The sequence below is a fragment of the Rhododendron vialii genome, chromosome 1a (assembly GCF_030253575.1).
Source record: "Rhododendron vialii isolate Sample 1 chromosome 1a, ASM3025357v1".
Taxonomy (NCBI): domain Eukaryota; kingdom Viridiplantae; phylum Streptophyta; class Magnoliopsida; order Ericales; family Ericaceae; genus Rhododendron; species Rhododendron vialii.
In genome coordinates, this window is record NC_080557.1 from 11,693,743 (window position 1) to 11,721,595 (window position 27,853).

Sequence of the window (27,853 nt, forward strand, 5' to 3'; positions counted from 1 at the left end):
AGAGAGAGAGAGAGACGACTTACCTATCTTATGGGAGTCGATCGAAACGGCTAGCGGATGCCAGGATTGCTGCTGTTGGAAGTACCAAATCCAGGCTTGTAAAAACTGGAAGGAAAAAGAGGTAAGGATTTGAAATTGAAGAGCAGAGAGAGGGAAAGAGGGTGAAAATAGAAACCTCACCAATTTAGGATAAATAAGCTTCGACATTCCTGGGAAATATAGATTTGTCGACTGTTGAAATTATACTCCAGTACCGGCATCGACGTCCATATTGCCGGCGATGTGACAGAGTGAGTAGAATCGCGTCCTTTGTTTCCAAAAAAACCTTGATTTGGATACACGGACAGCTGAGGCTTCACGGCCGAGAAACCAGTCCACCACTTCTTTCTTATCTGAGATCGATTTTCTACTGAATTAGGAAGAGAGAGAGTGCAAATGGCAATCGTTTCCTTTCTATGTGTTTTTTACTTGCCGACAAAGCTATGGGAAGTGGGGTAAAAGCAAGCTAAGTTCGCCGGGAAAAACGGTGGGAAATCCAGTATTGTGCAAAGAGTAATCATTCACCCAGAGTGAATAAAGTCTAAAATACAGAACAACACAGACTGCGAAACCAAAAGGGCAAATACGTATTTTTATCATTGTGACTTGGCATGCCATCCTACGTTCTTTTATTACAAGAGTATTGATATTCCATGTAAATGTTTGAAGAAAGCAAAGTAAATGGGCAAATGATAAGGTTGTACCTTTTTCTGTGTATATGGGCCATCCACAGAGAGAGAGAGAGAAAGAGAATTTAAATTGAGATGAAGACTTTTCCTATACCTTTGTCGTTTTTGAAATTGAAGATGCATAGTGGTTTTACGAACATATCCTTGAAACACCCAATAAATCCCTCCTGCAACACAAAGCCTACACAAAAATAAAAATAATTTAATCAACGTCTCGAGAATGGAGAGTGTACAAAGCAAAAATCTAAATTCTAATTGCCAGAATCAAGTCTAGAAGTCTTACATTTGAGGGTGAGAATCATTGAGGCATCACCATTATCTTCATATTCATACTCATAACTCTCAAATAGGACTGAGCAAAAAAACACTCCTCCGCAGTCGACGAGTAGTTAAGAAGAAGAAAATGTCACATAAAATCGTACGGACAAAAATCAAATCCAAACATCCGAAACTTACATTTGGTAAACACATAGTGCCATCAAATTCCCATTAATCTAGTAGTATGACTACTATTATAACAACAAAACTATATGACTACACAACTTCTAACCATTAGATTCCAGCAACAAACACAATATATCAAACATGTAATCAAATATTCCGAAATAGGCCTATCAAATTGTGCATCGATTTCAGCACCAAATTGTGTTATTTGTAGCATCTAAACACAATGTTTCGAATATAAAGCATGGATCATGGGCACGGATTCAAATACAACCACAGAAATAGCCAAACTTGAAAAAGGAAAAAAAACAAAATAAACAACATTCAAAAATATCGATTAAGAAGATAGGGAACAAATAAATTGGTTAAATCAGATTGTAGAAGAAAAAGAAGCAAGCCATAACTAATCAATTCGGAAAAAAAGGGCATACGAAGCAACAACAATCCATAATACGTAATTGAACTCGTGAAAAAAAAATAGAGTGTACACGAAAGAAGTCAAAGAAAATGAAAACGACGACGATGACAAATTCATGAGCACTCAAACTTGAGGAACGAAAAGAAAGAAAATAACTGTCAAATACAGAGTTGAAGAAGAAAGGTAACAAATGGACTAGGAAAAAAAGGACAGAAACCAAAGAAAAAAATCATAAAATAATCAAAGCCGGAAAAAAGAAAAACACAAGATAAAGATGAGGAATAAGTAGACTGATAAGCAAAACAGAATAAGAACAAAAATAACCCAGAAAAAGTCCGAAAAACAACTAGCACCCTATAAATGTCAAATTAATAGAAAATTGCCCACAATGCATACAAATTCAAAATCGAAAAAAAAAATAGGAAAAAAAAAGGACCCTGGAGGAGGTGGACAAAAAAACAAAACGAAGAAGAAGGACGAGAAGAAGAGGAGGAAGAGAATGAGAACAAAGATAAAACAAAGAATACTGGGAAAAAAAAGGCAGAAGCGAAGACCAAAACATTGAATAATTAAATTTGAAAGAAAACTTTGTCTAAGAAGAACATAAAAATGTGGCAAAAATATAGCCTAAGAAGATAGGGAAAACTAAATTGGTTAAACCACTGCTAAGCAAGTCATAACTAATCAATTTGGGAAAAAGCAAAGCATAGCGAATAACTACCACCAATACCGTAATTACTAATCCAACTCGTGAAAAGAAAATAGTGTACACGAAGAAGATAAAGAATATGAAAACGACGAGGATGACAAATCCATAAACATTCAAACTTGAAAAAGACGAAGAAGAAGACAACAAAAATAACTATTAAAAACAGAGATTAAGAAGAAAGGAAACAATTAGGCTGGAAAAAAAAAACAGAAAGAAGAAAAACACAACATAACATGAGAAACATAATATAAAAATCAAATTTGAGAAAAAGAAAAACACAATATAACATGAAAAAGATAAAGAGATGAAAACGAGAATAAGAAGAAAGAGGAGGAATAAATAGACTGAAAAGCAAAAACAGAATAAGAACAAAAATAATCCAGAAAAAATCCAAAAACAACTAGCACTCCATGAATATTAAATTAAAAGAAAAAATACAAAGCTTAAGGAGGAGAACGACAAAAAGAAGAAAAATAATCCAAAATTGCCTGCAATCCATAGATATTCAAAATTGACCAAAAAATAGACCATAGAGGAGGACGAGGAGGAGAACAAAGAAACAAAAAGAATATCGAGAAAGACAAAGTAAAAGTGAAGATAAAACAAATAAACAATTAAACTTGAAAGAAAATTGAGAGCAAAAACATAAACAAGTGGCAAACATATAGCTTAAGAAGATAGGGAAAAAATAAAGGGAGATATAGTGATAGGTCCACTATAGACATTTCATAAACCCACAAGTACACCTAATAGTTTTGTAAAGCCACAAGTCCATACAACCTAAACTCTAGGGTACCCTATGAAAGTGCCTAAAACCCTAAACCCTATGGAAGGGCCTAAACCACTAAAACCCTATAATAGAAAAGTGCACCCTAAAACCCTATAAAAGTGCCTAAACCTTAGGGTACCCTACCCTATAATAGCAACCTAAAATCTTATGAAAGTGCCTAAACCATAGGGTACCCTAAAATGGACTTGAAACCTTACAAAATTAATAGGTGGACTTGTCGGCTTATGAAGTTTACATAATGGGCCTAAGACTAATTTTACAAAAAAAAATTGTTAAACTAGATTGCAGAAGCAAAGCATAACATATTAATTTGGGGAGAAAAATAACAGAACATAAGAAACAAACAAAAATCCATGATAAGTAATCGAACTAGTGAACAAAAATAGAGTTTACACGAAGAAGACAAAAAAGATGAAAACTATGAGAACGATAAATCCATAAACAATCAAACTTGAGAAAGAAAAAGAAGAAGAAAAATAAATAAATAAGTGTACCAGCAATGAAATGAAATGTATGATCACGACAATGAAACTAAAATTGAGCCATGTGAGAGATACTATTTGTACCTTCATTTGGTTCCATAAATGGTCCAGAAATTTTTGTACAAGGGAAAAAATCAATTCGATTATCCTTAGATCTCATGAAATCAAGAACAATCAAGACAACAAAGGAAGTGATTTGCAGAAGGAAGTCCAAGAGAACTGCTAGGGCCCAGGGCTGAAGAACAATGTGGGATGGAAGTCAATTAATAAGAGCCTCAAATTAGCAAACAAGTAATACCTAAAACATAATGATATGAACCGTTGTTGCTGCTACGAGGGGTGTGCACGGGCGGGGCGGGTTTGCACTGAACCGCCACCCGACCCAACCATGTCGAGTAGGCACCCATAACTAATCTGTGTAACTAGCAAAACCGTCTGCCAAACCGCTCCTCTTTTTTCGGGTCGGTTGGGTTGGCTAAAACTACAAAAGAAATTTGAAAATGAGATGGTTTCAATCACAAAAACCCACAAAAAATTTGACAGAAACAACAAATTTCAAAAACGTAACAAATCGAAAATCTAAAATCCAACTTTGAAGAGAGAGAGACGATGGAGAGTGGACGCTATTTACCAAAAATGGAGAGTGGACGCCGGACGGTGTGCGGAGAGAGAGGGACGATGGACGACTGGACAGTCTACGGCATAGGCCCTTGCTGGCGGCATTTTTCAGATCTGGAAGTTTTCGATCAGTGTAGGGTTTTGGGGCGGCTGGTAAGGGGAGTGGGAACGTGAATAAAAGAGGGAAAGAGAGTGAGCGTGCACCGTGCAATGAAACGTGTGGGTAAAGAGGCAAAGCCAATTTGGAGTCCAATTAAAGGGTAACACGTGTATAGAGTTTGAAAAGTAGCAATAAACACGTCTGGCCTTTTCTCTGGGAAACAGCTAAGAACTTTGGGAGGTGGGAAAGTGGGAACGGGAATATTGGCCTTTCTATACCTGGGGAATGATAAAAAATGTGTGTGTGTGTGTATAAGTGTCGGGTCAGGTTGGGTTCACCGTTTTACCGAATGCTGATCCGAAAATCAATTTTTTAAAAGCATTCAATCTGTACCCGACCGATCTACCTGTTCAACCCGGCCGAAACCCTTCGGTTGGGTTGGGTCGGACCCACAGGTTAGTCAGGTATTGCTCACCCCTAGCTGCTAATACCTAAGGTAACTGAAATAAGATATCAGAAATTCTCTAACCTGCAAACATAGAAAATACACGGCATGCTGGCATGGGAATAAAACTTCCAACTATAAATTCTAAAACCTCAGAGAGACTAGCAAGTGTTATGGAAGGTCCAACTTCTACAAGTGCATTGCTTATCCGTCTTTCTAAAGGCAATTCCAATGGATGCTTCTTAACTGCATGCACTAGTATACACATATTATCTACCTCGACCTGAGGGAAATTCTCAAGATACAGTGGAAGCTAGAGGGAGATTTATCAACAAAATTGTGCTGAACCATACTGTACCATTCATTTTTATTGAAAAGATTTCGCGTCAACCTTCTAGTAAAACACGTGTAGCATTTGTACTAGCCATTGAATTTGCCACAAAATCTTGGAACCAAAAGACATAGATATACCTAGGTAGTCCTAAAACCTTAAGGTACACACAAAAGGCAAATATACCAACATATAAAATGATTAAAAAAAATGTGGAAAACCTCATAGAATATGATGTAAACAAGCAAACCTCAAAAGAGGAGAAAATACGATCTATGGCATAAGAAGGGAACTGTATATGAATTTTGAACCACAGATAGAGCCCTCTAATACCACGTTAAACCAATTCTCAAAATAATTTCCTTGGTAGAAGACACCTTGTGGGTAGCCACCAGGAGATGTGACAGTTTTTTTTTTTTTTTTGATCGGTGAGATGGGACAAGTTAAGACATAACATCACTCAAACACAGGAATATGTTGTGTTTTCCACATTTACCGTATCTAGGAAAAATAAAATGCAACTTTCCAAAAAGGATTCTTAAGCAATTGGAACTTACAGCAAAAACAAGAAAAGGGATGACTTCCATAACGGTAAGGGCAGATTTTATTCCAATAGCACTGAAGAATCCAACTGATACAAGAAGTGAGAATCCAGCATAACTCCTGAAAGGCCAAGCAATACCTGAAAGCCGACCACTGAATTCTTCAGAGGTAACAAAGAATATATGGTTGGAGTTTAAAGCAAAAAATGATAATTTCAATAGACAAAGGAAAGCTTATGAACAAAACCCACCAGAAAATCAAGGAGATCCTTCGGAGTGGATGATGCTAATTAGAGTCATATTTTAACAAACCAACTAAATGACTACACAACAAAAATTGAACAATTTAGGCTAATCTAATAAAATCTATGACAAAACATTTGAGAACTATTAGATGTTGTATTGTTGGAGAAACCTAACAAGTTCTTTTGCTATAGGTCCATAGTCCAAAGCTTCATCTTATCGCTTAGTTGAGGGGCACGAGGAAAATAACCTAATTCCGAAGTTTCACACCCTAAATGAAGACATCACAAAATATACAGTGATCCCAAACCTTGAATCAAGTTTTATCCTCAAATAAGGGTCCAATAATGAAAGATTTGTTAATTCCACTCTAGTTATAAGCTATTTCATCGTAGTTGCATTATTTAGGATGTTTTTGGACTCAGCAGAGAGTATGGAGGACCAATTGTTTCTTATAGATACAATTGTAGATATGCATATCTATCATATAGCATTCCCTTTGATGCCATTTCTATTGAAATCTTTCTTGTTTTTTTAACAAAACAAAAAAACCAAACAGATGCCATTTCTATTGAAGTCTTGTTTTTTTAACAAAACAAAAAAACCAAACAGACTGTCATATGAACCCCAATGTAAAAAAGGTATGAATCAAAACGTCAAATAGTTAACTATTTAAAATTAAAAGTTTAAGTAGGTGAAAACAAGAATTGAACATACCTTAGATGAAATATAAAATGAAGAGAAGCGAGGTGTCGCCCAAAGTGGATATGTAAGAAAACATCACAAGATAGCTTATCTGAAACAGCATAAGGTGCAAAAAGATAAAAAATAAAATTGCAAGGACAGATTGAATTCACAATGGCATGGCTAACAAAATGCATAATCACATCAATGGAGCTTTTAGATGACAAGGCAAGTGTTAAATTTTGGACTGCACCATTGGCAAAAGTTCCTCAGATTTTGTAGTGCAAGTAGCCATGCAGCCAAAATGGTGTTATACATCCCACACCATTTAAAATGTAGGAGTGAGAAATCTAAGCCGAATTTACATTACACATCACAACTGTGCGGATCCCACAAAAAGTCATTAGGTTAGAATTGAGATTGTTCTCATCCAATGGTTGTGCACGTTTCAAAAAAGGAGATTACTGGTGTTGAAAATATCCCTACCTTTGTAAGAGAATGTCGGGACACAAACGAAGAGTTTACCCACTAAGTCACATTCCTTTGTAAGAGAATGTCGGGACACAAACGAAGAGTTTACGCACTAAGTCACACTCCTCAATGTAAAGGCTAGAACCCCAAGCGTACAAAGTAATATTATACATCTGTTCATATGTGGATCATGTTCTTGTAAAGACTTCAAATCATAGGAACTAGAAATCGCCACATGCCACCAAATCACCACATGCCACCAATCACCCCCCAAGAGAAGCTTTCATATTACATCTAAAACCAGCGACGGCACAGACCATTATTGCCAGGAAACTAAACCATGAAAATGAAACCCAACATATTTCCCTAACAATACCTGTAATCTATATACTAATTACCCAAATATAAAGCTGGAAAAGAACGTCCAAGAATATTCCGATGAGTAATGATGAGAATAGTCATTCGGGCTTCAAAGGGCCTTAGTCGAGAACTCCAAAGGGGCTAAAGTTCTTGCTCTCTCTGTTTGCATCAACCTGAAATAGAAAAGAAACCAGAAAAGAATGAAATGCAAATTTTCCTCAATAAAGGACGAAAACATATACTAAGCAAAAACATGATACATTGTTGCGTGACAGCCGATAGGTTAATGCCGCCTGAACATAACGTTAAAAATAGTAATAAAAAAATGAAGAAGAAGAAGCCAATATATAAATTATAAATACACATATTCCGTGACCTAAGTGAGATGAATGAAATGAGAAATCAAGGAAAGCAGATACACCCATCGCTCGCTCGCGAGATGGGTACCCAATAGCCTAACCAAGGAAAAGTGCAATATCTCTCCTTTAGCTAGCCATTCAATATATGGGTACCCAACAGCCTAAGCAAAACCAAACCAAATCAATCTCTCTCTCTCTCTCTCTCTCTCTCTCTCTCTCTCTGAAATCTGCAACATAGCAACACGGATATTTCCGATTACAAACCTAGAACCACTGTTTCAGTCGACAACCTCAAACCCACAAATACAAAATCAATCCTCAAAAAAGTTGCAAATCAAACCTCAAGATCAAACCCACAAATCAAATCCAGTCAAAAAATATAAATTGAAACCCACAAATTCAAAAATTCAGCCGACATATATACACATATCCGCCTACTCACACACACACCCCATTATAAATTCCAAGAACCTACCGGAAAACTCGCCGGGGAGTGGAAGCAAACTAAGTCGAACTCGAAGCAGAGCGTGAGAGGAGTCAGAATTCGATCCACGGGAGACGGCCGTCGCGGGCGAGGCACTGCAGCGTAGGTTTTGATTCCGGAATCTGCCGTCGTCGAGGGCAAGGGAGGTTGCTGGGTCTGCGTCGAGGGCAAGAGAGAGGGAAGCGAGGGCAAGGAAAATCTCGCCACAGCAGGCGAGGCGTTTTGGCGACGGAGTAACTAGCGAGGCCGGAGCGAGGCTGTTGGGTGTGGTTTTGGGAGCTTTTCGTCACCCTTTCGCCGGAATTCTCCAGCAGCCAAGGCTGCTGGAGATGCTCTACATAGAGGAATCGCACAGAGGCGAAGAGAGAGAGAGAGAGAGAGAGAGAGAGAGAGAGTGTGTGTGTGTGTGTGTGTGTGTTTTGAGATTCGTAAACGAAGCTGTGTGAGGAGGATTAAGAGATTCAGGAGCGCTTAAAGATACGCTGATCTTCGAGTGAGAGAGAGAGAGAGAGAGAACGGCTAGAATTGGAGAGAGGCATCAATGAGGCGGTTAATAAGATACGAGAGATCGCGTGCGTGAGCTTAGAAATCCCAAATTATTAATTGCAAAATTTACATAGACTTATCATTAAAATAAGTGATTAAATTCTTTACACCGTCAATTGTAAATATATTGGGACCACTGTTTCTCCTTAAGTAAACTATACTAGTAATAAAGCGTCCATTTTTTTTGGGTACATACCGTCCATTTTAATTGCACATTATCACTTAAGTAAACTACTAGTAATGAGGAGCATCCATTTTAATTGCACAAGTGGGGCCCACCACAATTGTGATTTTTGAGTGTCATTGTTTGTGTGTTTGTGTGCGGTTCTAGAAGGATTGTTTTAAATTATCACCATGTCATTTATTGACTAATATTTTTCTTCTATACCATTAGATATTCGTGCCAGTTTGCACACAACTCAACTAATTTTAGGATCTGAAGTTAACGACTAAGCAAACCCTCTCAAACTTCCATGAAATTCGAACATACAATCTCATTGAAAATAAACTTATTAACTTTTTCATACGTGTTTAGCCAAATCCTTTGGGATTGCCATTTACCCATGCTTTAACGTCATAATTTCTATTACTCTTTTCGTCTCATAAAATTTGTTCCCTTACGAGACTATGTACAATTTTTTATCTTAAAAATAATGTATTTACATCGAGATCTATGAAAAAATCCATATTGCAAAAAAAAAAAATTTATGCAAGTACATTATTTTTAAGTTTTAGAATACACCTAGTTTCATAAGTAACCAACTTTCGAAGGGGTACATTATTTCTTACACCCCATTCAAGATTAACCCCAACACCATCTAATCCAAAAAGGAATAGGACTGCTTATTTTTATTTTGCTAAAGGAAAAGAATATGAGTATATACACCATGCAAATACCCCCGCGTACATACGTCTTAGGCATCTGTTTTGAGTCCCGCAAAGATGATTTAAGTTGCTCATTTTGTTCAAAATAATGTTGTTTAAGAACCTTGAAAAAATATCAGCTTGTTTGAATATTGGTAAGAGCATTTAAAAAACATTCAACTTTGCTTTACAATTCAGGCCACATCCAATTTTGCTTCAGAATTTAGGCTTGAATTCAAAAGCAAAGTTGGATGTTTTGTAAACGCTCCTACTGATATCCAAATCAGCTGATATTTTACAAGGATAGTCAACATATTTTGAACAAAATAAACGGCTCAGATCATCTTTGTGAGACCCAAAATAGGTCCCAAGACGTATGTACACGATGTATGTACTCATAGCACGACTGGAAAGGAAAATAATTTTTATATATTATTAATGTTTTGTATAAGAAACAAAAGAAAATTTTAAAATAAAAAGTGTTTTAAAAGCCACCCCAAAATTCTCCCATCCGTTGCCTCATATGGGCCTAACTCATGGTCTTGACTTGCACTTCCTAGAATGAAGTTGACTTGACTTTGTGAATAAAGTTGACCTGCCTAGCCCATCAAAGCTCATTACTAGAATCAACTAATGGTTTTATGGGCTTTCCCGGCCCATGCCTGTAACGAGCCTTATTCCTATAGTGCCCATTGGGCCAAAAACTAGTTCTACTGTATAAAGTCCGCAGCCCAATATTCAAATGGAACCTAAGCACTATTTTGGATGAATTATCAGAGTAGGAATGAATTATCGTGGAATAGATACAAACATGACCATTTTTTTTCCCCTCTAACTCAAGCCTCAAGTTGTCCAGATCAGCTTCGGGCACCTCGATTAAATCCTGAGGGACCAATTCCCTCGTCCACCGATGAGTTTAATTAACTACTCCCTCTGTCCCGGAAAAGATGTCCAAAATACTCTTAACACCTCTTAAAGATATTATATATCTTTTAATTTATAATGCTTTTTATGATTTTAAAAATTTTGTTTAATAAAATTAAGTGAGATCTATAAACGATATCCATATTACACATGAAAAACATACTCCTGGAAGGTCAATGACATTTGGAACTTTAGCCATTACATCCCTGGCTGAATCCACCATGCACAAGAGAGCGACTTTTGGGTTTGGGCAACCTCTCTTAGGCTCATTTCATACAAAAGTATCAGACTAGGACAACTTTATAACCATGTGAAGCATGATTACAACAATGTACATGAATATACAACAAGCATACAAATGCTATACGTGGATATGAATATGATTTTCACTCCACTGAGAAAAGTACCCTTTACCTAGTGAAGACGAAAAATAAATATAAGTTTTTAAAATGATTTTGCAATTTGTTTTTAAATTTGCGCTTTCTTTTCCGTTTTTGATAGCTGATATCAATACCAAGGAATCGGATCATCTCCAGTTGCCCAATGAAACCAATGGATCGTGTTTAGAACATTTAGAATCGTATTTTTTTTGTTTTTCCATTTGTTAAACCTAATCTACTCTATCGTTTAAGACTTGAGGAGAGAGATGAATACTTACGAAAATCGAACTCTGTCCGTGTGCATGAGAGTATAAGGGAGGCATCAACTCTTCTTTTACCTAAAGCAGACAACTCTCTATTCGATAGAGAACTATCCAAATAAGGGAAAAACAGATCTAGGCCTATAATCCATTTTAGAAAACCTAATGCTTGACTCTGTAGAAGAAGAATTCACATATTATGGCCATAATTCTATCCCTTTCAACACTCCTGTTCTCAGCTCACAAACCTACTTGTCCCAAATAGTTACCACTTACAATATGTGAACTAAATAATTGAATGCCTCTATGTTTAGATTCTCCCAGATATCTAATTTATGTAAGAAATATACAGAAAGCAATGTGGATTATCACACCATAAAAATTGCCAAAAGGAACAAACGAAGGGGACTCATATACAAAGAAGCCAAAACACTTGCGTTTCCAACCAAATTCCCAATCATGGTTTACTGAATGAATGATGCAAAACACAATGTTTTAAAACATCTAGTCAATGTTTTAAGGACACATACAAATTCAAGACGACGCGATGGGTGTGGAGTTATTTACTGTCGTCCCCACATGCTGAATAACAAATCCAAAGATCTTCCTCTTCAGCTGCTCAATCTTCCCCCTCAGAAGGTCATCCTGTTTTGACACCTCGCGATCCAACCATTCGTTGACTCGTTTCAGCTGCGACAGCACTGCAGCAATCGGACGGCAGTCTATGCCACCATCAGAACTACCCTTCCCGAACACTCGAAAACCAGCATCCAGGGACTCCTCAACAAACCGTATGAACCATATTTGCATCTCGGATTGCAAATTCACCCCAAGTTCCACAGTTTCATTCATTCCAAGACCCCTTGTCCACCTCCCGCTAGAAGTTTCTATGTGGAGTGAGGAAGAAGATATTGTATGGGTTTTGGAATGTGCATTGAGAGATTGTCGTTTTGATGAAGTTTTATGTGGTTTCGGCGGGGAATCAATTTTGTGGTCGGTTACGAGAGAGACGATTTCAAGATCTGTGGCCAGAGCGGCTTCTACCCAAGAAATGGATTTGGATGACTGTGTTGGGATATTGTCATTAGGAGTGATGGTACAGCGGTTAGTTACAATTGATTCAGCTGTTGCAGTAGATTTCATGACTTTGTCGTATATTGACATGAAGAGGTCGATAGTGGGTAAAGGATTCCCTGCCTTTGATGTGGAACAAAGATCCGAAAATATGCTGAAATAGAAGGCATAATGAATAACAGGTACATGAAAATGTAAGAAATATGACACATATTAGACTGTAAAAGTTGATTGTAATAGCTAAAATCTTTAGAGCATCTCTTATTGCTCAAAATTGTGTGTTATATGACACAAAGTGTATAACGTGGGTCCCAATTTTTGTTTGTTAAGAGTTAATAAATTTAGGAGGTGAATGTTTGTTGTAGTGATGTAGTTAAGATGTGAGATAGTATAAAAAATAGGTCCCAATGTGTTTGTCAGTATATGAAAACAAAAGGTGACAACGGCCAATTCGCATTTGTCATTTACTACTTTTCGAGAGTCAAGGACAAGTCTCTGACTCCAATCAGAGACACCAATTCCCTCTCTCCTTTTCTCTCTTCCTCTCTTCATTTATCTTCCCCACTACAGTTAGCTCAATAGTAAGGGCGTGTTTGATTGCAGATTTCGTTTTGGAGGGATTCGTAATGAGGTGGGATTAGGATTAGAATTAAGAATGAGGTGGGATTATTAATGAGGGGATGAATCATTCATTCATGTTTGTTTTGCACAGGATTAGGATTGGGATTGGAATTGAGAATGAGGTGAGATTGTAAATAACATGTTTGTTTTGGCTAGGATTAGGATTGAGATTGGGATTGAGATGAGTTTTTAAACTAGTCTTGCTCAATCCCATGGGGATGGGATTAGTAGTAACACCCCCCCCCCATGGTATTGCTAATACCCCCATTTTGGGGGATTAACAATCCCATGGGATAACTAATCCCCATCCACAAATGTCAACCAAACAAAGAATTAACAATCCTATCACCTTCTCAATCCCAATCCCTCCCTCCAAGAGGGTTATCAAACACGCCCTTAGTGTTAGTTAGAGTTAACCAAGTAGTTAGCAATCCCACTAGGAAGCCCAAAATGGAGTTAGTTAACCAAGTCAGAAAAATTCTGACCAAACCAAGCCCTTAACTGTAGTACTAGAGATGCTCTTATGTCCTAGCCAATATGAATCACTGTTTACGTGCTTGTGTGCGCAAGAAGGAAGATGATTTACCTTAAGCTCCGCACGATAGACTCAGTGGCAATGGCCTCTTCCAGCGCTTCAGCTGCAGCTGTAGAAGCAATAGCCCTCCTCTGTATAGCTTCCTGAATTTTGTCAACATGTGACAATCAGAAGTGAATAAGTGAAAAAGACCGGGCCTAAATAATGAAAAAATAATTCCAATAAGCCTAAATAAATTTAATTTTGGACTCATTAGCATGGAAACTCAAGTGAATAAGTGATTAGAAAATTATATATTCAATTGGTTTTGATTTTAAAAAAAATCTCTATAATAGTATAAATGTCTTTTCTTTCCATAATTATATTAATATACTTCTATACACGTTAACCAAGTATGATTTTGAAAAATCAAATTCTTCTACTAATTAGGAAATTCAAAATAATCAAAACTAATCGTGTTCAAGTCATGTCATTTCGAGTTAATGTGTCGACAAGGAAAATTAATGCTGTGTTTGGATTTGGATTTGGATTTGAAATTTTTTTTGAAAAATAGTAGGGATAATAAGTGGAGAAAGATAGAGAGAGAAATATTGGAAGTTGGAGGAATCTAAGAGGAATTTTTTGAAAAATATTTTTTGAAAAGGAAAGAGAACAAGTCATAAACCATTATCGTGTCCTTATCGAGTTGCGCGAGTAAAATTCGTGTTTGACCCATTTAATTATCATGTTGGCAGGTCGTGTCATACTCATGTTCTATTTCAGCACTAGCCAGTTAAATAGAAATAATAATCTTCGTATTTACCTTCCCGAGCTTCGCAAGGCTCGTAGAGACTGCATCCAGCGGAATACTGCCATCAGTCCATTTCTTTTCGTGAACAGTGATTACTGGAGTTGTGCTGGTTGGCTTCTCAGGTTCCAAACCAGCTGCTTCCATCAAGCTAGATTTTGTTGTTTTTCCACTGATCTCAGAATCTTCTTTATTGGACTTTTGGCTACTCGCGTCACTTAGACGCCTAGAAATAGCAGCCTGTGAAGTTGAATGTAAAAAGCAAGCAAATAGACATTGTAGTGTGCATCATCCAACTATAATTGTGTGAAGGTGAACAAAGGAAACATGAAAATGAACAAAAGAAAGTAGAAGGCTGATTGCAAAATTCATAAGCAAGACGCTTTAATAGCAAACCAGAAATGAGTAAATTAGCATAAACTGCCAAAAAGGCCCAAAGCATACTTGGTTGAGAATTGGGCAGATCACCGGAAGGGTGTTTGTCAAACACACACACAGATCGGGGGGGGGGGGGGGGGGGGGGGTGGTGGTCGTGCAAATTCAAACCGGGTGGTAAAGCATTCAGCATGTTATTTCATCCCAACCATATACCAACTTGTATTCAAATTCAAGAAAAGGGAACTAAGCACATGAGTAAAACTTAATTAGAATTGCTGCACAGAAAAAATTCACTGGTTACAAATAAATCACATTTGCAGACTTGCAGTAAATATTGTTGGTCAATACACAATCACATTTTGGCCGGGTCACTATCTCCCATGTGAGAGGGTAAGGCTGTTTGGGAAATGAAACTCATTTGTTCCAGCTATAGTTGCAATTCATAAGGTTTCCTAGAATTACGTCAAAGTTACCAAGTGCTAATGTGATGCCAACGGGCTAAAGTCTGTAGACTGACTACAATTAACTCATTCAACATATTCTACGTTACATTCTTAAGATTATTTAAAACAATGAACTCTAAACAGGAAGGCTACAAATGCAGTAGTTATACTAGAGGTATACTGGACGTATACTGAGATACTTAAAGACGGTTCAGTCATGTCTATGGAGAATGCCTAAAGTACCAAGAAGTAGAAAAAGTATAATAACTATAGGATAATCAACAAGTCTGAGGAGAATGCCTTTTTCTAATAGGTGCTCTGCTTTCCAATACAGTGACTGAAATTCAAGTGGCTCAAAACTGTAGTAATATTCTCTCATCAATTTCCCCAATGAACCTCATCATTAACAAAGCTTACTAAATCTAGTAGAGTACGAAGGACTAATTTCTATCATCCTCATCTGTTCTCAAAACTATTACAGTACTACAAAACTAAGCCATTCTATCAAAATATCTTATATCTCAAACAGTACAAAACATCACGAAACATGCAAACAACAAGTGCTAATCTAATTACCCAAAAAAAAAAACTAGTGCTGATCAAAAAGTCATGAAACAAGCAAAGAACAAGTGCTGATCAAATTACCTGAGTTCGCAAAAGAGCTTGCAAATCCGGCTTGTTCTTGGCAGAACCCTTCTCTTTCCCCTCCACAGAAAATGCAACCGACTCCACCGGCAACTCATCCCAATTCTTCCTACTCCCCTTCCCCGACCCCACAATTGCCTCCGAAACCTTCGAAATCCCGGCAGCTATGCTTGCCATCTTCTTTTTACTAGCTGAATCCAACCCCGCTGGCAAAACCTTAATTCCGCTGGACAACCTTCGCCCCGGTGAAATCGACAGCCTCCTCGTGCTCGGTGATGCCTGCTTCCTTCCTGTGGTGGGCGACGGCTGCCGGTACCTCGATGGCACCACTATCGCCGCCTCCCTGGACATTCTCCGGTTCTCTTCCTTGGCTGAAACGAGGCTCGGAACCACGCACTTCGACGGGACCGGAGATGACGAGCGCTTCAGCTTCCCGGCCGCCGGCGATGGATCTCTCTCTGCAGCCGCCGCTGCTGGAGTCTTTTTCCCCACCGACGCAGACCGCGGTCGTTGTCGAGCCGAGCCGGGCGACGAAAATCTCTGCTGCGGCGGCCTGTCGGAAACCTTCTGTTTGGGGGTTCAACACACAATCATCACAAAAACAAACTAAACAATTAGAAATGACATTAAACAACACAATCAATCAAAGATAAACGATAATTAGAGTCACAAAAACATATAAACATATAAAACCGAACCTAAATTCCAATACCTTCAACCCCGCAGCCGCTTCCTCTCTCTCCTCCACCGCCTCATTCTCCCTCGGCGCCAAAACCCTCCTCGCGTTATACCTCGTACCCTTCGCCTCGATTTTCACTTCATCGACCTTCACCCTCGCTTCCTCAGTCTTCTTCTTACTCGCGAACAAGGCCGCGATTTGATCCGTGTCGGAGTCGGACACGGGCTGGATCACGAAGTCGCGCCTCGAGGGCGAGATCTTCGCGACCAGCGGCTCGGGGTGACCGACGAAGGCATGGCGGCCTGGGATGGGGCGGAGGCCGGAAGCCTGGGGGACGGGGGAGCTGGGGAGGATGAGGAGGCGGTCGAGGTGGACAAACTGGCCGAGCTGGAGGCGGTTGGAGAGGATGAGGTCTGCGTCGGGGTCTGAGAGGGAGACGTAGGTGGAGTTGAGGGAGTCGGAGATCTGGACGTAGAAGCCATCGTGGGTGGGCCAGAGGGAGGGGGAGGAGAGGGCCGGGACGATGCCGATCACTTGGAGGAGTGGGGAGCGGTGGTCGCCGGTGACGCGGGTGGTGGAGTTCATGGACTGGAGCAGCTTCAGAAGGATTCCTGGGGTAAGAGTCGCCATTGATGTTTTTTCCGAGAGAGAGAGAGAGAGAGAGAGATCTGGAAATTCCTAGGGTTTAATAGAAGGAGGGGAGGAGCTTGAGGTTTGAAGAGGAGAGAGAGAGAGAGAGAGAGAGAGAGAGAGAGAGAGAGGGTGTGGGTCTGGTGAAGGAGGAGACCGTTACGAGGGTTTCAAATTGAATTGCCCGCTTTATCTGAAAATTTTGAATTCAGGTGATGACGGGGAGAAATGTAAATCTGGGGGAAGGTGCTAAGGGGGTGTTCCAGGTAGGTTTCTTTTTTAAAAAGTTTTTTTTTTTTAATTTTTAAATTTAAATATAATAAAAATGAAAAATAATTTTTTGATTTTTTTTGCACCGTATAAAAGATCTTAATGAAATCTATCAAACAAGATCCATATTGGTAGAAAAATTATTTGCATAAACGCATAATTTTTGAACTTAAAATTATCTTCTTTTTTCTAAAACATTCTTTTTTCTTAGTTGGAACACCGCCTTATTTGCTGCGGTGGGGTTCATGTAAATAGATTACCCCACTTCCTTATGAGGTAAAGGCATGGATTAACATGGTAAAATTTCATAAGTCCCTCCATCCCAATTTATTTTGTCCCAGAAAATCCAATCGTTTTAGGAAACGTAGGTGAGATCACACCTAAAAAGGAGAAACTTTTGTGTATCCCGGGGACACCAAGCTCATTGGTATCCTCTTCGATTCGTTTCTTATTTTTTGGCCATTTTCTTATCACATTTTGATAATCGGCTCCGTTCATTTTGTAGAATTCGGTGAGAACCTTATTCATACCAAAAATCGCGTTCATCGAACTTTATTTGATACTCCCTCCGTCCCTAAATAAGTGTCCGGCGCGCAAAATTAGGCTTTACAAAATATGCATATTTTTTATTAAAAAATTTAATTTTTTTTCACAATCTAATAGAACTCATTGCTATCTATTGATTTGTGAAAAAAAATTAATTTTTTTAATGAAACAAATGCATCTTTTTGAAGGTCTAGTTTTGCGCGCAGGACACTTATTTAGGGAGGAGGGAGTACAAAATCGGAACACGTGAAAATCGCAAAAAAAAAAAAAAAAAAACAAAACTGGGTTCCAATTCAATGTGTTTTTGGACCTGGTTTTGATTTTTTGCAATATTCATATCTGCTAATCATGTATCAAATAAAAGTCCAATGAACTCGATTTTTGGTATGAATAAGGTTCTCACCGAATTTTACAATATGAACGGAGCTGATCATCAAAATGTGATCAAAAAATGGCAAAAAAATGAAAAACGGACCGGAGGGGCTTGGTATCCCCGGGATACACAAAAGTTTCTTCCTAAGAAGTTACCCTATCTGTCCCGATTTGTTTGTCTATTTTTAGATAAAGTTAAAATATTAGAAAGTTGGAACTTTTTAGGTATAATCATTGTGTTCTCTAAAAAAAGTTTTTCAAAATTGGATAAACTAAGTGGAATGGAGGGAGTATATGTTTTCACATTTACATTCAACTCTTGAAAAGCTAGTAAGGAGTAGTTTATTTTTAAAAAAAAGAAGAAGGGGTTAAAAGGGAAATTTGGTGCATTTAAAATCAAATACTCCTCTAGACAAATATTTTGGAACACTGTAGTGTCGACAAACAAATTCGAGGGAGAGAGTATTGACTAAAATTAATTTTGAGAATGTGGTGCAAACTAGCAAAATCTCGGAGATGGCAAAGAATTCAAAGAGTATCTTAAAACGATGGCGTAAATTGGAATTTTACCCTCTGCGATGTGTAAGGCTCTTCTAAAAAATGGTAAACCCTTTGACCAGCACTCTAACTTTTATTACAGTACCTTGCTCGCAAAATTAATATGACTCCCCTTGAATGATTTGCAAGGGAAAAAATTGTTTGAGATTTGGGGTAGGGGTGGGGCCACCATGCGTGAACCCCCGAACAATGCACGTGATATCCACGCCCAGCTTACAACTACGAACACACTGGTATCCAGATGTATGCCCGGACTCGTAACTTCCAAATAGTTGCTCACTTTGCAACGTCGTCCAAAGTAACTTCCGAATAGTTGCTCACTTTGCAACGTCAATCGCTTATCCCAGCAACTCTTGTTCTTTTTGTCGATATTGTACCACATGAAATGATGCAATTTGATTCCGAGGAGTGATTACAAATGATAACGGGTTTTAAAAGGTGTCAAATGGAAACTTGTTCACAGAATTAGCCAATCTCAAAAGAATTTCATTTTCAACTAGTCAAACTGTTAACTATATTTGTGACCCTATTTCTTCATCAGAAATTAAAAAGTATGCAGTAATTTATCACCAATACGATACTGGCACATTGACATATCGTGCACAATATCGACGAATTATCATGAGAAACTCATGTTTACATGCCAAATGAAATGAACCACAACAGCATCTCCTTTACCTTTCCTGGGGAGTAAGGAGTTCGTATTTACTGATCCTCCATTCTAGTTTACATTCCATAGACACATCCTTCCACACAATCATATACTTTTAACTAAGAAGAGGGCAAGATCAAGTTAGTTACAAATTTGCAGCATTTGTGATTTCAAAAACTCGGTAAGAAGGACGAAAGCAAGAGGGCTCCCCGGTAACAAGAAAGAAAAGATAATGCTCTTTCCTTTACTTAAAATTGTCTTATTCTGTTACAAAGCTATGTTACGCCACGAAAAATAGGAAAATCATTAGGAAAGCCATTAATACAAAGAATATCTTGATCATTAGCCACCGGTTCGATGAAATGCTGTTGAGGTACCTGACTAGCTGCCCCTGTGCCCCCTCCACATTTGCAAGTGTATCATCCATGTTTTCGTCAATCCTGGCACCCATAAAATTATCCAGTGAGCTCTGAGCCCATTTTTATAGTTGTTTTATGCCAAAAATATAAACAAGTTTTCAGCTGCTTGAAGGCTCAAAACAAGAACGCACAGTACCTGTGTCGTCCCCATAGTAATCGTGTCCGACAGATATGACATGTATAAGGGCATGGGATACGTGTCAGATACTCTTACCCAACTCAGACACTTAGATCCCCTAATAGAATGATGTTTGCAGGAATGTGAACTTACATTGACAGCAAAATAAACATTTCTAGCCTCTCACATAGATGCAGGATAGAAATTTCATATGCTTCCCTATACCGCTTGATTTCAGGTATATTTCTAAACAATGTACAACACCTTAGGTAAAGCTTATTGTAGAATTACAAAACAATAAGTACTTAGAATGTGTCCCCGCACCATATGCAACATTTGGAGAAATATAATCGTATTCTAAGATTCTAATTTATTTGGACACACGGAAAAGCACAACACATTTGCTTTGCTTCCACTAAAAGCTAACCTAAAATACAAAGGAGGATAATAGCCAAGATCTCTAATTAGTGATATCCTAAATGCATGACCAATCACAAGAAACTGTAGTGGCATACTGGCATTGACAAAACATGAGTATGGCAAATATGCAGTAAGCATTGATGAACGAACCTGATTGCAAGTTCTCCTTGCTGAGAAACCATGGTCGCCAATTGGGTGAAGATGTTGCTCAACTCATGAATGGTCGACTCCACATTGTGAAGAGCTTCAGCTCTGCTCTGCATATAACTGTCTTGTAAAGGAACCATCTGTTGTTGCTGTTGCTGTTGTGGCAACAAAGGCTGAGATTCTCCATCTGCCTGCTTCCTTCAAAAGGAAAATAAGAAAATACAAACTTTATAAAAGAAAATCAAATACTCCAGAAAGGATATTGATGTTGAAGCATGTGGCAAGGTAGTGTATCCAAGATGAGGCTGCATCTGGAAACATTTTTCTAGGTGAATGGCATGCAACAGCAAGTCTACTGATTCAGTTTAAGTCTGTACGAAGCATAGATCCTGGATCCATAATTTACAACCAGCACTACTAACAACTTTGCAATGCATCAAAAATTGATTATGGCACTCGGTACATAAGTACATTAGTTCCCCAAAGGAAGCTCTATTAAGGCGAAAGTATATCGTACATTAAAAGTTTCATAATCTCCAAGCAAAAAGAATATGAAAGCATTGATAGTTATGGACCATATGCCCATAGTTCCATTCAAATAACCCTAAGCAGTATCCATGTCTGATCATGATGAAATGGAAATCCAAATATTGGCAAGTTCAGCCATCAACTGATTGGAATGGGAAAAAAAGAAGAAACTGCAAGATGACCGTTTGCCTCAAAGGTGGCAAAATTTGGATGACAGGATCCATTTAATAACCGTTCAATAAGTTTGAACCTTTGAAGTGAATCAGGAACATTATCAGCAAAGTTACATACTAAAATGTTGCAAGAATTCTAGGTTCAAATCGGTTCAATCATGGATAAATAGGATTCACAACAAGAAAATAAAGTGTGCTCCTTCCCCTCCCAACTACCGTGACCACCGAGATAAATGGATGACCATGAACACATAAAAGTATATTTTCCTGATTGGGCAAAATAATTAAAACCACAAAGAGTACCACAAGGGAGGAAAAGAACTCCGTCTAAAGGAAAAGAAAAATACATATGGCTCTCCAATCACTACAACATTACTGGTAACCGTTTGGAGGAGAAGCAGAAAAATGTATGTGGCACACTTAGAAGCTTGCACAGAGAGGATACTTTCTATTAGTGAGAGATGCAAATAGTCAAAATGATCATATGTTACATTTACCTAGGAAATAACTGGGATTGAGATGCAGACTCATTGGCCCATGGGGGGGGAGATGCTGATGTACTTGCTGCTGATCTGGAAGCCAATGGACGCTGGCGAACAAAAGGATTAGTAGCATCTTTTGAAGAAGTGGCAGAAAACAATTGCCTTCTGTTCTCATGAACCTTTAAGTTCTGCACCCAAAAAAATCAGACGTTAGTCACTCACGACAAAAGAACAGAGAAAAACAATTCCAATAAAAGAGCAACTATGATCCTATAAACCAGTGTTCTAAAAGGCGGGATTAATTGCCGATTAATGGGCGATTAATCGGAAATTTGGGCTGACCGATGAGATTAATGGCTAAAAGGTTGAATTAGGCGGCTAGAAGATTAATCGAACTTTGGCGGCGATTAATTGCCGCTTAATTGGTCGGCGTGTAGGCGGCGATAGGCGATTAATCGATTCATGGGCGATTAATCGGCTAATGGGCGATTAGGCAAGGTAAATCTGAATTTTTAGAAAACGAAGGGGGTAACTGTTATACTCATACCAGGTTATTTAGGGCTTCGAATTACTGTGTTAGGGCTCTCATTCGATCAGCCTCTCATCGATCTGGGTCTGGGAAGAAACCCAGTCATCGCCTACTGCCGACGCCAGTACATCGACGATCGCCTCTCATCACCGACACCGGTCATCGCCGACGCTAGTCATCGCCGACGCCTTTCATCACCATTCACCGCCACTGCGCCTCATTGTTGACTGCTGTAACTCTCGATCCCTCTCTCTTGATCCCCCTCTCTCTTTGTAATCTCTCTCTCTCTCTCTCTCTCTCTCCCCCTCTCCTTTTGTGTAATTTCTCCCTCTCTCTCTCTCTCTCTCTCTCTCTCTCTCTCTCTGTAATTTCTTGATCCCCCCTCTCTGTAGTGAGTAGTATTTTTTGTTACAAAATTTAACACTTGAGTCTGAGTAGCAGAGTAGTGTAGTATTGTAAATTTATGGTTTAGACCGTTTGGTGTAGGCCGTAGCAGTGTAGACCGGTAGACGTGTAGTAACTAGTAAGTATTGATGGTAGCGAAGATATATCACATCAACTAGAAAAACTGTGATTATTGATGGTAAGGAGGTTGTAGAATATTTAAAAAAAAAAAAAAACCGACTAATTGCTAAAAGGCGATTAATGGTCGATTAATAGGTCTCGAAGCTTGAAGGTGGTCAGCCGCCCGCCTAGCGCCGAGCGCTTTTTAGAACATTGCTATAAACCGTCAATTCGCTAGCTATGCAAAAAGGTGACAACTGGTATACCTCTGTCCGCATAGTGAGGACTTCCTTGAACTCTTTTGTGGCGCTCATTAAGCGATTCTTTAGGTTGTCAACAACAGTGGCTGAATGTGTGGTTGTGTCAGTTGATATATTTGCACTTTCATTCTGGGAGTTGCAGACGAACTGGAGGTCCACTACAGCTGAATTAAGTGCTGTAATATCCTGCTTTATGACAGCCGTCAACTCTTGGATCTCCGTCGTTGGATCATCAAAAACTGATGTCCTCTTAGCCACTGGGAGTATGCAGAGTAAATATTTCATTAGTACAGTCTCAGACTTGCTTAAGTACAGTCTTTAACAACTTACCAATGAAAATAAGCAAGGTAACTTGAATGATGGTTTGACTCCTGTCAACAACAAATGTGTACACAACCATGGCTCTCATAAGTGGCAAAGCCAATTAATGCCTAGGAAGAGCACGTTCCTCCCAAGTTATGAGAAACTACAGGGTTACTCCATGTTTAATAAACATGTCTTCAGTTTAACCATGAGGATAGCCCGGTGGTTTAAAGTTCTTACTGGGATCAACCATTAACTCAGAGGTCTTGTGTTCTACTCCTGCTGGTAAATGCCTTAGCTTACCAACACCGCGATACCTGTGGAATAGGGGTCCAAAGTGGCCCTTACAATGTCCTCTTATGTCCTCAATAAGATCCCACAATTGCAGATTTTAAGTTTTGTTTTGCAAAAAATTCACCCTTGCACATATACTTACTATTTACACTACTCTTTCATTTCATTCTCTGCTTTCTTTTTCTACTCTCTGCTCTATTACCAACAACCAAGCGTGTTGTAGCCGTGTCACTGATTTTGGTTGTATTGAGGATACTTGGTGTATGCATAAATTGATTGCATTTAGGTTATCCTTAGACTATATCACAGACTAAAAGAAAACATTAGACTCTATCACAGACTAACAAAAAAGGTTCTTTCCGAGGTCCATCTTCCTGTCTAATCTTTGTTCAAGCTGTTTACGCCACTTCTGAATGGGTTTTCTGTCTCGTTCACTGGTTCTGCAGAATTTCATTTAAGTTCCATTTCACGAGTGCTTAGGCACATCACAAAATATCAATATCCAGTAAAACACCATAGTAAATAGCAAAGCTAGGGAAGCTATTGTAGTTGTTTGCCTCATCACTGACAGTCTTGCTTCCATATTCAAGCGGTGGCCAACAGATTGAGAACCATCTACTGTTGTTAAGAAGCTCCCAAGATATGGCACAATCAACATAGTCACGATTATAAACCACCTCTGTAGAATAGTGATGTATCTATATACAAGCAAAAAATTGCTATCGGCTCCTTTTATTAGGTCGGGCCAAGCTCCCAATCTGGGCGTACTCAACATATTTACTCCAATGGACCAGTTCTTTTGCATGAGTAACTTCCAAATCTACATTGCACTCACCTCAGCCCATATCACAAACTAGACCTGGAGAATACATTGAAGTTTGGCCAGTTAACTATAGAAACTTAGAATTGTCCTCTCTAAACTTGTCATATTCAAAAAAAGTCCTCTTAGACTTTGAATTTCTCTTTGCAAAACTCTAAAGGCTTCCCCATAAATATTACACTCAAGCAAATATATATACGCTTAGCAGAATGAAGCAAGTAAAACATTAGTATCCTTCTCCTCCGGAATTTTGAACACTTTTAAATATCCGCAGACTGCGGTAAAGACAATCTCCCCAACCACTAACAACCTCAATGTCCCTAACCAAATGATATATATGTGCTTAGCAGAATGAAGCAAGTAAAACATTAGTATCCTTCTCCTCCGGAATTTGGAACACTTTTAGTTTTAAATATCTGCAGACTGCGGTAAAGACAATCTCCCCAACCACTAACAACCTCAATGTCCCTAGCTCAATGATATAATCCTTTTGGATTTATAGGCCCAATCACCATGCTGTGTGCCACATCCCTACACCTTTTAGTGTCACAATTCATAGTGCCAGACACTTCAAACCCCTCAAATTCACAGCTTGCAATGCAAAATTCCTCCTAAATAGTAAAGTAACCCAAACTTTCCCATAAAGGCAAATTCATTACAGCAATGCGGCTCATGCACTTAAGAAATGACATACTAAAAGTCCACAAACAAACTATGCAGATATAAATGTCATCTAAGAAGCAAGTGTAAGGGTACGAGTACAGGTATTGGTATAACGAGTGTAATTTTATCATTTAGAGCAATGCATTACACGTAATGATTACATTACACTTCAAATAAAGGAGGGCAACTAAGAATCCAACATCATATAATAGTTTAGTGCCAAACTTAAGATACAAGATGGAGTTTGATGCCATCATACTAAAGAACCTCCGGTCAATATCTTCATTCTTAAATAATGCTAAGAATAGAAAAAAGAAGTCTTATCAACTTAGCTTCATCTTTGTTTTGGATACAGCTTGATATATAGTATAAGGGTACTTCTAGGATACGTCAAAAGTCATTAAGAAAATTATCACGTTTCTAGTGCACCCAAAATGTATTTAGAGTTACCATGCAAAGTACAGGTACCTGGTAAGTTACGGGTATGGGTAGGACAAAGTTTCACGAGTACTCATTCTTCATGGCTTTGCATGCAAAAAGGTACGAGTACTAAATAAATTTGGCAAGTGAAAGTAGAAATGCCACAAATACCATTTATTAAGTACTTTTCTAGTTCTTGAAAACAACATTTGCTTCCTTAGTTTGTTTGTGAAAAGAGACATAGAATTCCGGATTGCTCACGAAAAATGTGAGAATGTCGATTCTTGAATATGTAAAGTTCCTCATTAACACCAAATTAACTCTACTGCACACGACAAACCCTCCTAAAGGAAAAGGAAATAAACCTGGTACTAATCCTATATAGTGCTTCACTGCTTCTCATAAACTGCTCTCCAAAGAGTGACTAGCCATATACTCTGTAAGCAATGTCTGGTCCACTAGAATGAGGCTGAAATGGACTGGTAATTCTTTTCGAATCCTTGTTCTGGCGTTAGGTTTGGCTAAAAAAATGACAGAATGCACATGCAAAATGGAATCATCACTCGTCAATTTAGGTGAATGAGCATTCCATTAGGAGGCCAAACAAAGGAACGACCCTTCCATTTCTTCCTAACATCGTTCAAGCTAACCAAACACTACCAAATCTGACACATACACGATGTATCTCAAAGAAAATTCTACATAATGGCACAATTAATCTAGAACAACAACTCAACATTCCTTTTTGTTGTTTTTGATCCTCAACATTCTACTACTTCCATTTTCTGACTAAATCTTCAGTAGAACAACAAAAACCTAAAACCCATACGGAGCTTTGTTTCGACCTTAATTGGGACCCCGACAATTGGGCAGTGGGATTGGTCCCCAGCCAAGGTGCTCGTAAGCTGACCCGGTCACCAGAGTTATAAAAAAAGAAAAGAAAAGAAACAATGAAACTGGTCTCCTAAGGTCTAGTCTCAAGTTCAAAACCTCGTAGGTGCTATCAACTCCTTTGGAGCCGGTCCATACAGAGTTTTACTCTAGCTGTAATTGGGACCCCCCGAGTTATAAAAAAAGCCAACAAAACCGGTCTCCGAAGATCTCAGGTTCTAAACCCCTTAGTGTGTTATCAACTCCTTTGGGGCTAGTTCATTCAGAGCTTTTTACTAGCTTAATTGAGACCAGCACAAGTGGGCGGCGGGAAGGATTACTTAAGGTGTGTAAGCTTGCCCGGACGGTGGGAAGGATTACTTAAGGTGCATAAGCTTGCCCGAACACCTGAGTTATTGAAAAAAAAAACCGAAACCGGTACACATAATCTCGGAATTAACAATCACCGATTGAAGAACACTCACATTTGGGCCAATCCATACACAGCTCTGACTTTAATTGGGACCCTCACAAGTAGGCGGTGGTCCTCAGCTTGCCCGGACACCAGAGTTATCAAAAGAAAAAAAAAGAACAACGAATACCGGTACACATAATCTCGGAATTAACAATCACCGATCGAAGAACACTCACATTTGGCGAGCTTCGCCAGCTTCTGCGACGTCTGGTGGATCCCGAGCCCGATTTTCGAAGCCCTCCGGTTGAACTCCGACTGAACCGCGACCGCCGATCTCGGTCCCTCCTCCTTCGAGTTCGAACCAATTCCATTACTACTGCTGCTACTCGGCGGGTTCTGCACCGACGCGAACGATTTGCGTTGCTTCTCCGCCACGCTCAGGAACTCCTGCGTGCGATCTCGATACGACGACTGATTCGACTTCATCTGAGCCCGAATCGAATGCCCTTCGGTGTGTACGTGTATATGTATAGTGTGTTTGTATAGGATAGGGGAATTGCAGGAGAGAGAGAGAGAGAGAGAGAGAGAGAGAGAGGATCTGGTTGAGAGAACGATTCGAAACCCTAGATCTGGATCTTGACGTAGACGTGAACAGCTAGTAGGACGACGAATAGTTTTGGGAAATTGCAGATCTAAAAAACTGATGAGAGTGAGACAATTAAACTGTAGAAATTCAGGTGTTTCGTATCACGCGCCAAAATTTTACTACAGCCATGCCATGCCTCCATCTGTCTCGACAATTAGTGATCCAAATTTAACAAAACATTGAAAATGTCTTTTAAAAGCTGAGAGCAGTGGGAAGAGCATTCAACGGTGATCGGTGGGTGTAGACTTTGGTTTTTTTATTATTGCTAATTACACGAACGAAATATTTCTTCTTCTTTTTTATACAATAGTCAGGTTAACAGGCCAATTTACGCGCACCTTGACTAAATTTCCCTCCGATTCGATCGGAGGGAAGCCATTCCAGTCGAGAATTATGTTTGGTTTGGGTTTTATGAGAGGTTTTTGGAAGTAATGAGTGAAGAGAGACAAAAATAAAAAATTTATTGAAAA

At 38.8% G+C, this 27,853-nt stretch overlaps 3 protein-coding genes across 7 annotated transcripts; all 3 read right to left on the reverse strand.

The window, feature by feature from the left end:
• Window positions 1-18: 18 nt before the first annotated feature.
• Window positions 19-8,387, reverse strand: LOC131301779 (uncharacterized). 4 transcript variants are annotated; one of them, XM_058328222.1, is made up of 8 exons: window positions 8,200-8,387; window positions 7,404-7,538; window positions 6,568-6,646; window positions 3,870-5,747; window positions 1,012-1,080; window positions 823-909; window positions 181-325; window positions 19-105 (listed from the first exon to the last, which is right to left on the reverse strand). In XM_058328222.1, exons 4-8 carry the CDS (start codon window positions 3,976-3,978, stop codon window positions 51-53), a joined length of 465 nt encoding a protein of 154 aa, XP_058184205.1. In that variant the 5' UTR covers window positions 3,979-5,747; window positions 6,568-6,646; window positions 7,404-7,538; window positions 8,200-8,387; the 3' UTR covers window positions 19-50. The 4 variants fall into 4 exon arrangements, 3 of the variants coding, with proteins under 3 accessions (XP_058184205.1, XP_058184197.1, XP_058184191.1); XM_058328214.1 differs by having other exon boundaries at window positions 7,382-7,538; XM_058328208.1 differs by having other exon boundaries at window positions 6,568-7,538.
• A 3,209-nt stretch (window positions 8,388-11,596) lies between these two features.
• LOC131301730 (uncharacterized) lies at window positions 11,597-17,135 on the reverse strand. Of its 2 annotated transcripts, none has more exons than XM_058328133.1 (5): window positions 16,378-17,135; window positions 15,666-16,229; window positions 14,215-14,439; window positions 13,464-13,555; window positions 11,597-12,410 (listed from the first exon to the last, which is right to left on the reverse strand). In XM_058328133.1, exons 1-5 carry the CDS (start codon window positions 16,972-16,974, stop codon window positions 11,717-11,719), a joined length of 2,172 nt encoding a protein of 723 aa, XP_058184116.1. In that variant the 5' UTR covers window positions 16,975-17,135; the 3' UTR covers window positions 11,597-11,716. The 2 variants fall into 2 exon arrangements, with proteins under 2 accessions (XP_058184116.1, XP_058184108.1); XM_058328125.1 differs by having other exon boundaries at window positions 15,666-16,232.
• Window positions 17,136-19,467: 2,332 nt separating this feature from the next.
• LOC131301774 (syntaxin-32) lies at window positions 19,468-27,467 on the reverse strand. The gene is made up of 5 exons (XM_058328193.1): window positions 26,974-27,467; window positions 22,959-23,209; window positions 21,675-21,847; window positions 20,480-20,674; window positions 19,468-19,812 (listed from the first exon to the last, which is right to left on the reverse strand). Exons 1-5 carry the CDS (start codon window positions 27,221-27,223, stop codon window positions 19,653-19,655), a joined length of 1,029 nt encoding a protein of 342 aa, XP_058184176.1. The 5' UTR covers window positions 27,224-27,467; the 3' UTR covers window positions 19,468-19,652.
• Between the last annotated feature and the right edge of the window lie 386 nt (window positions 27,468-27,853).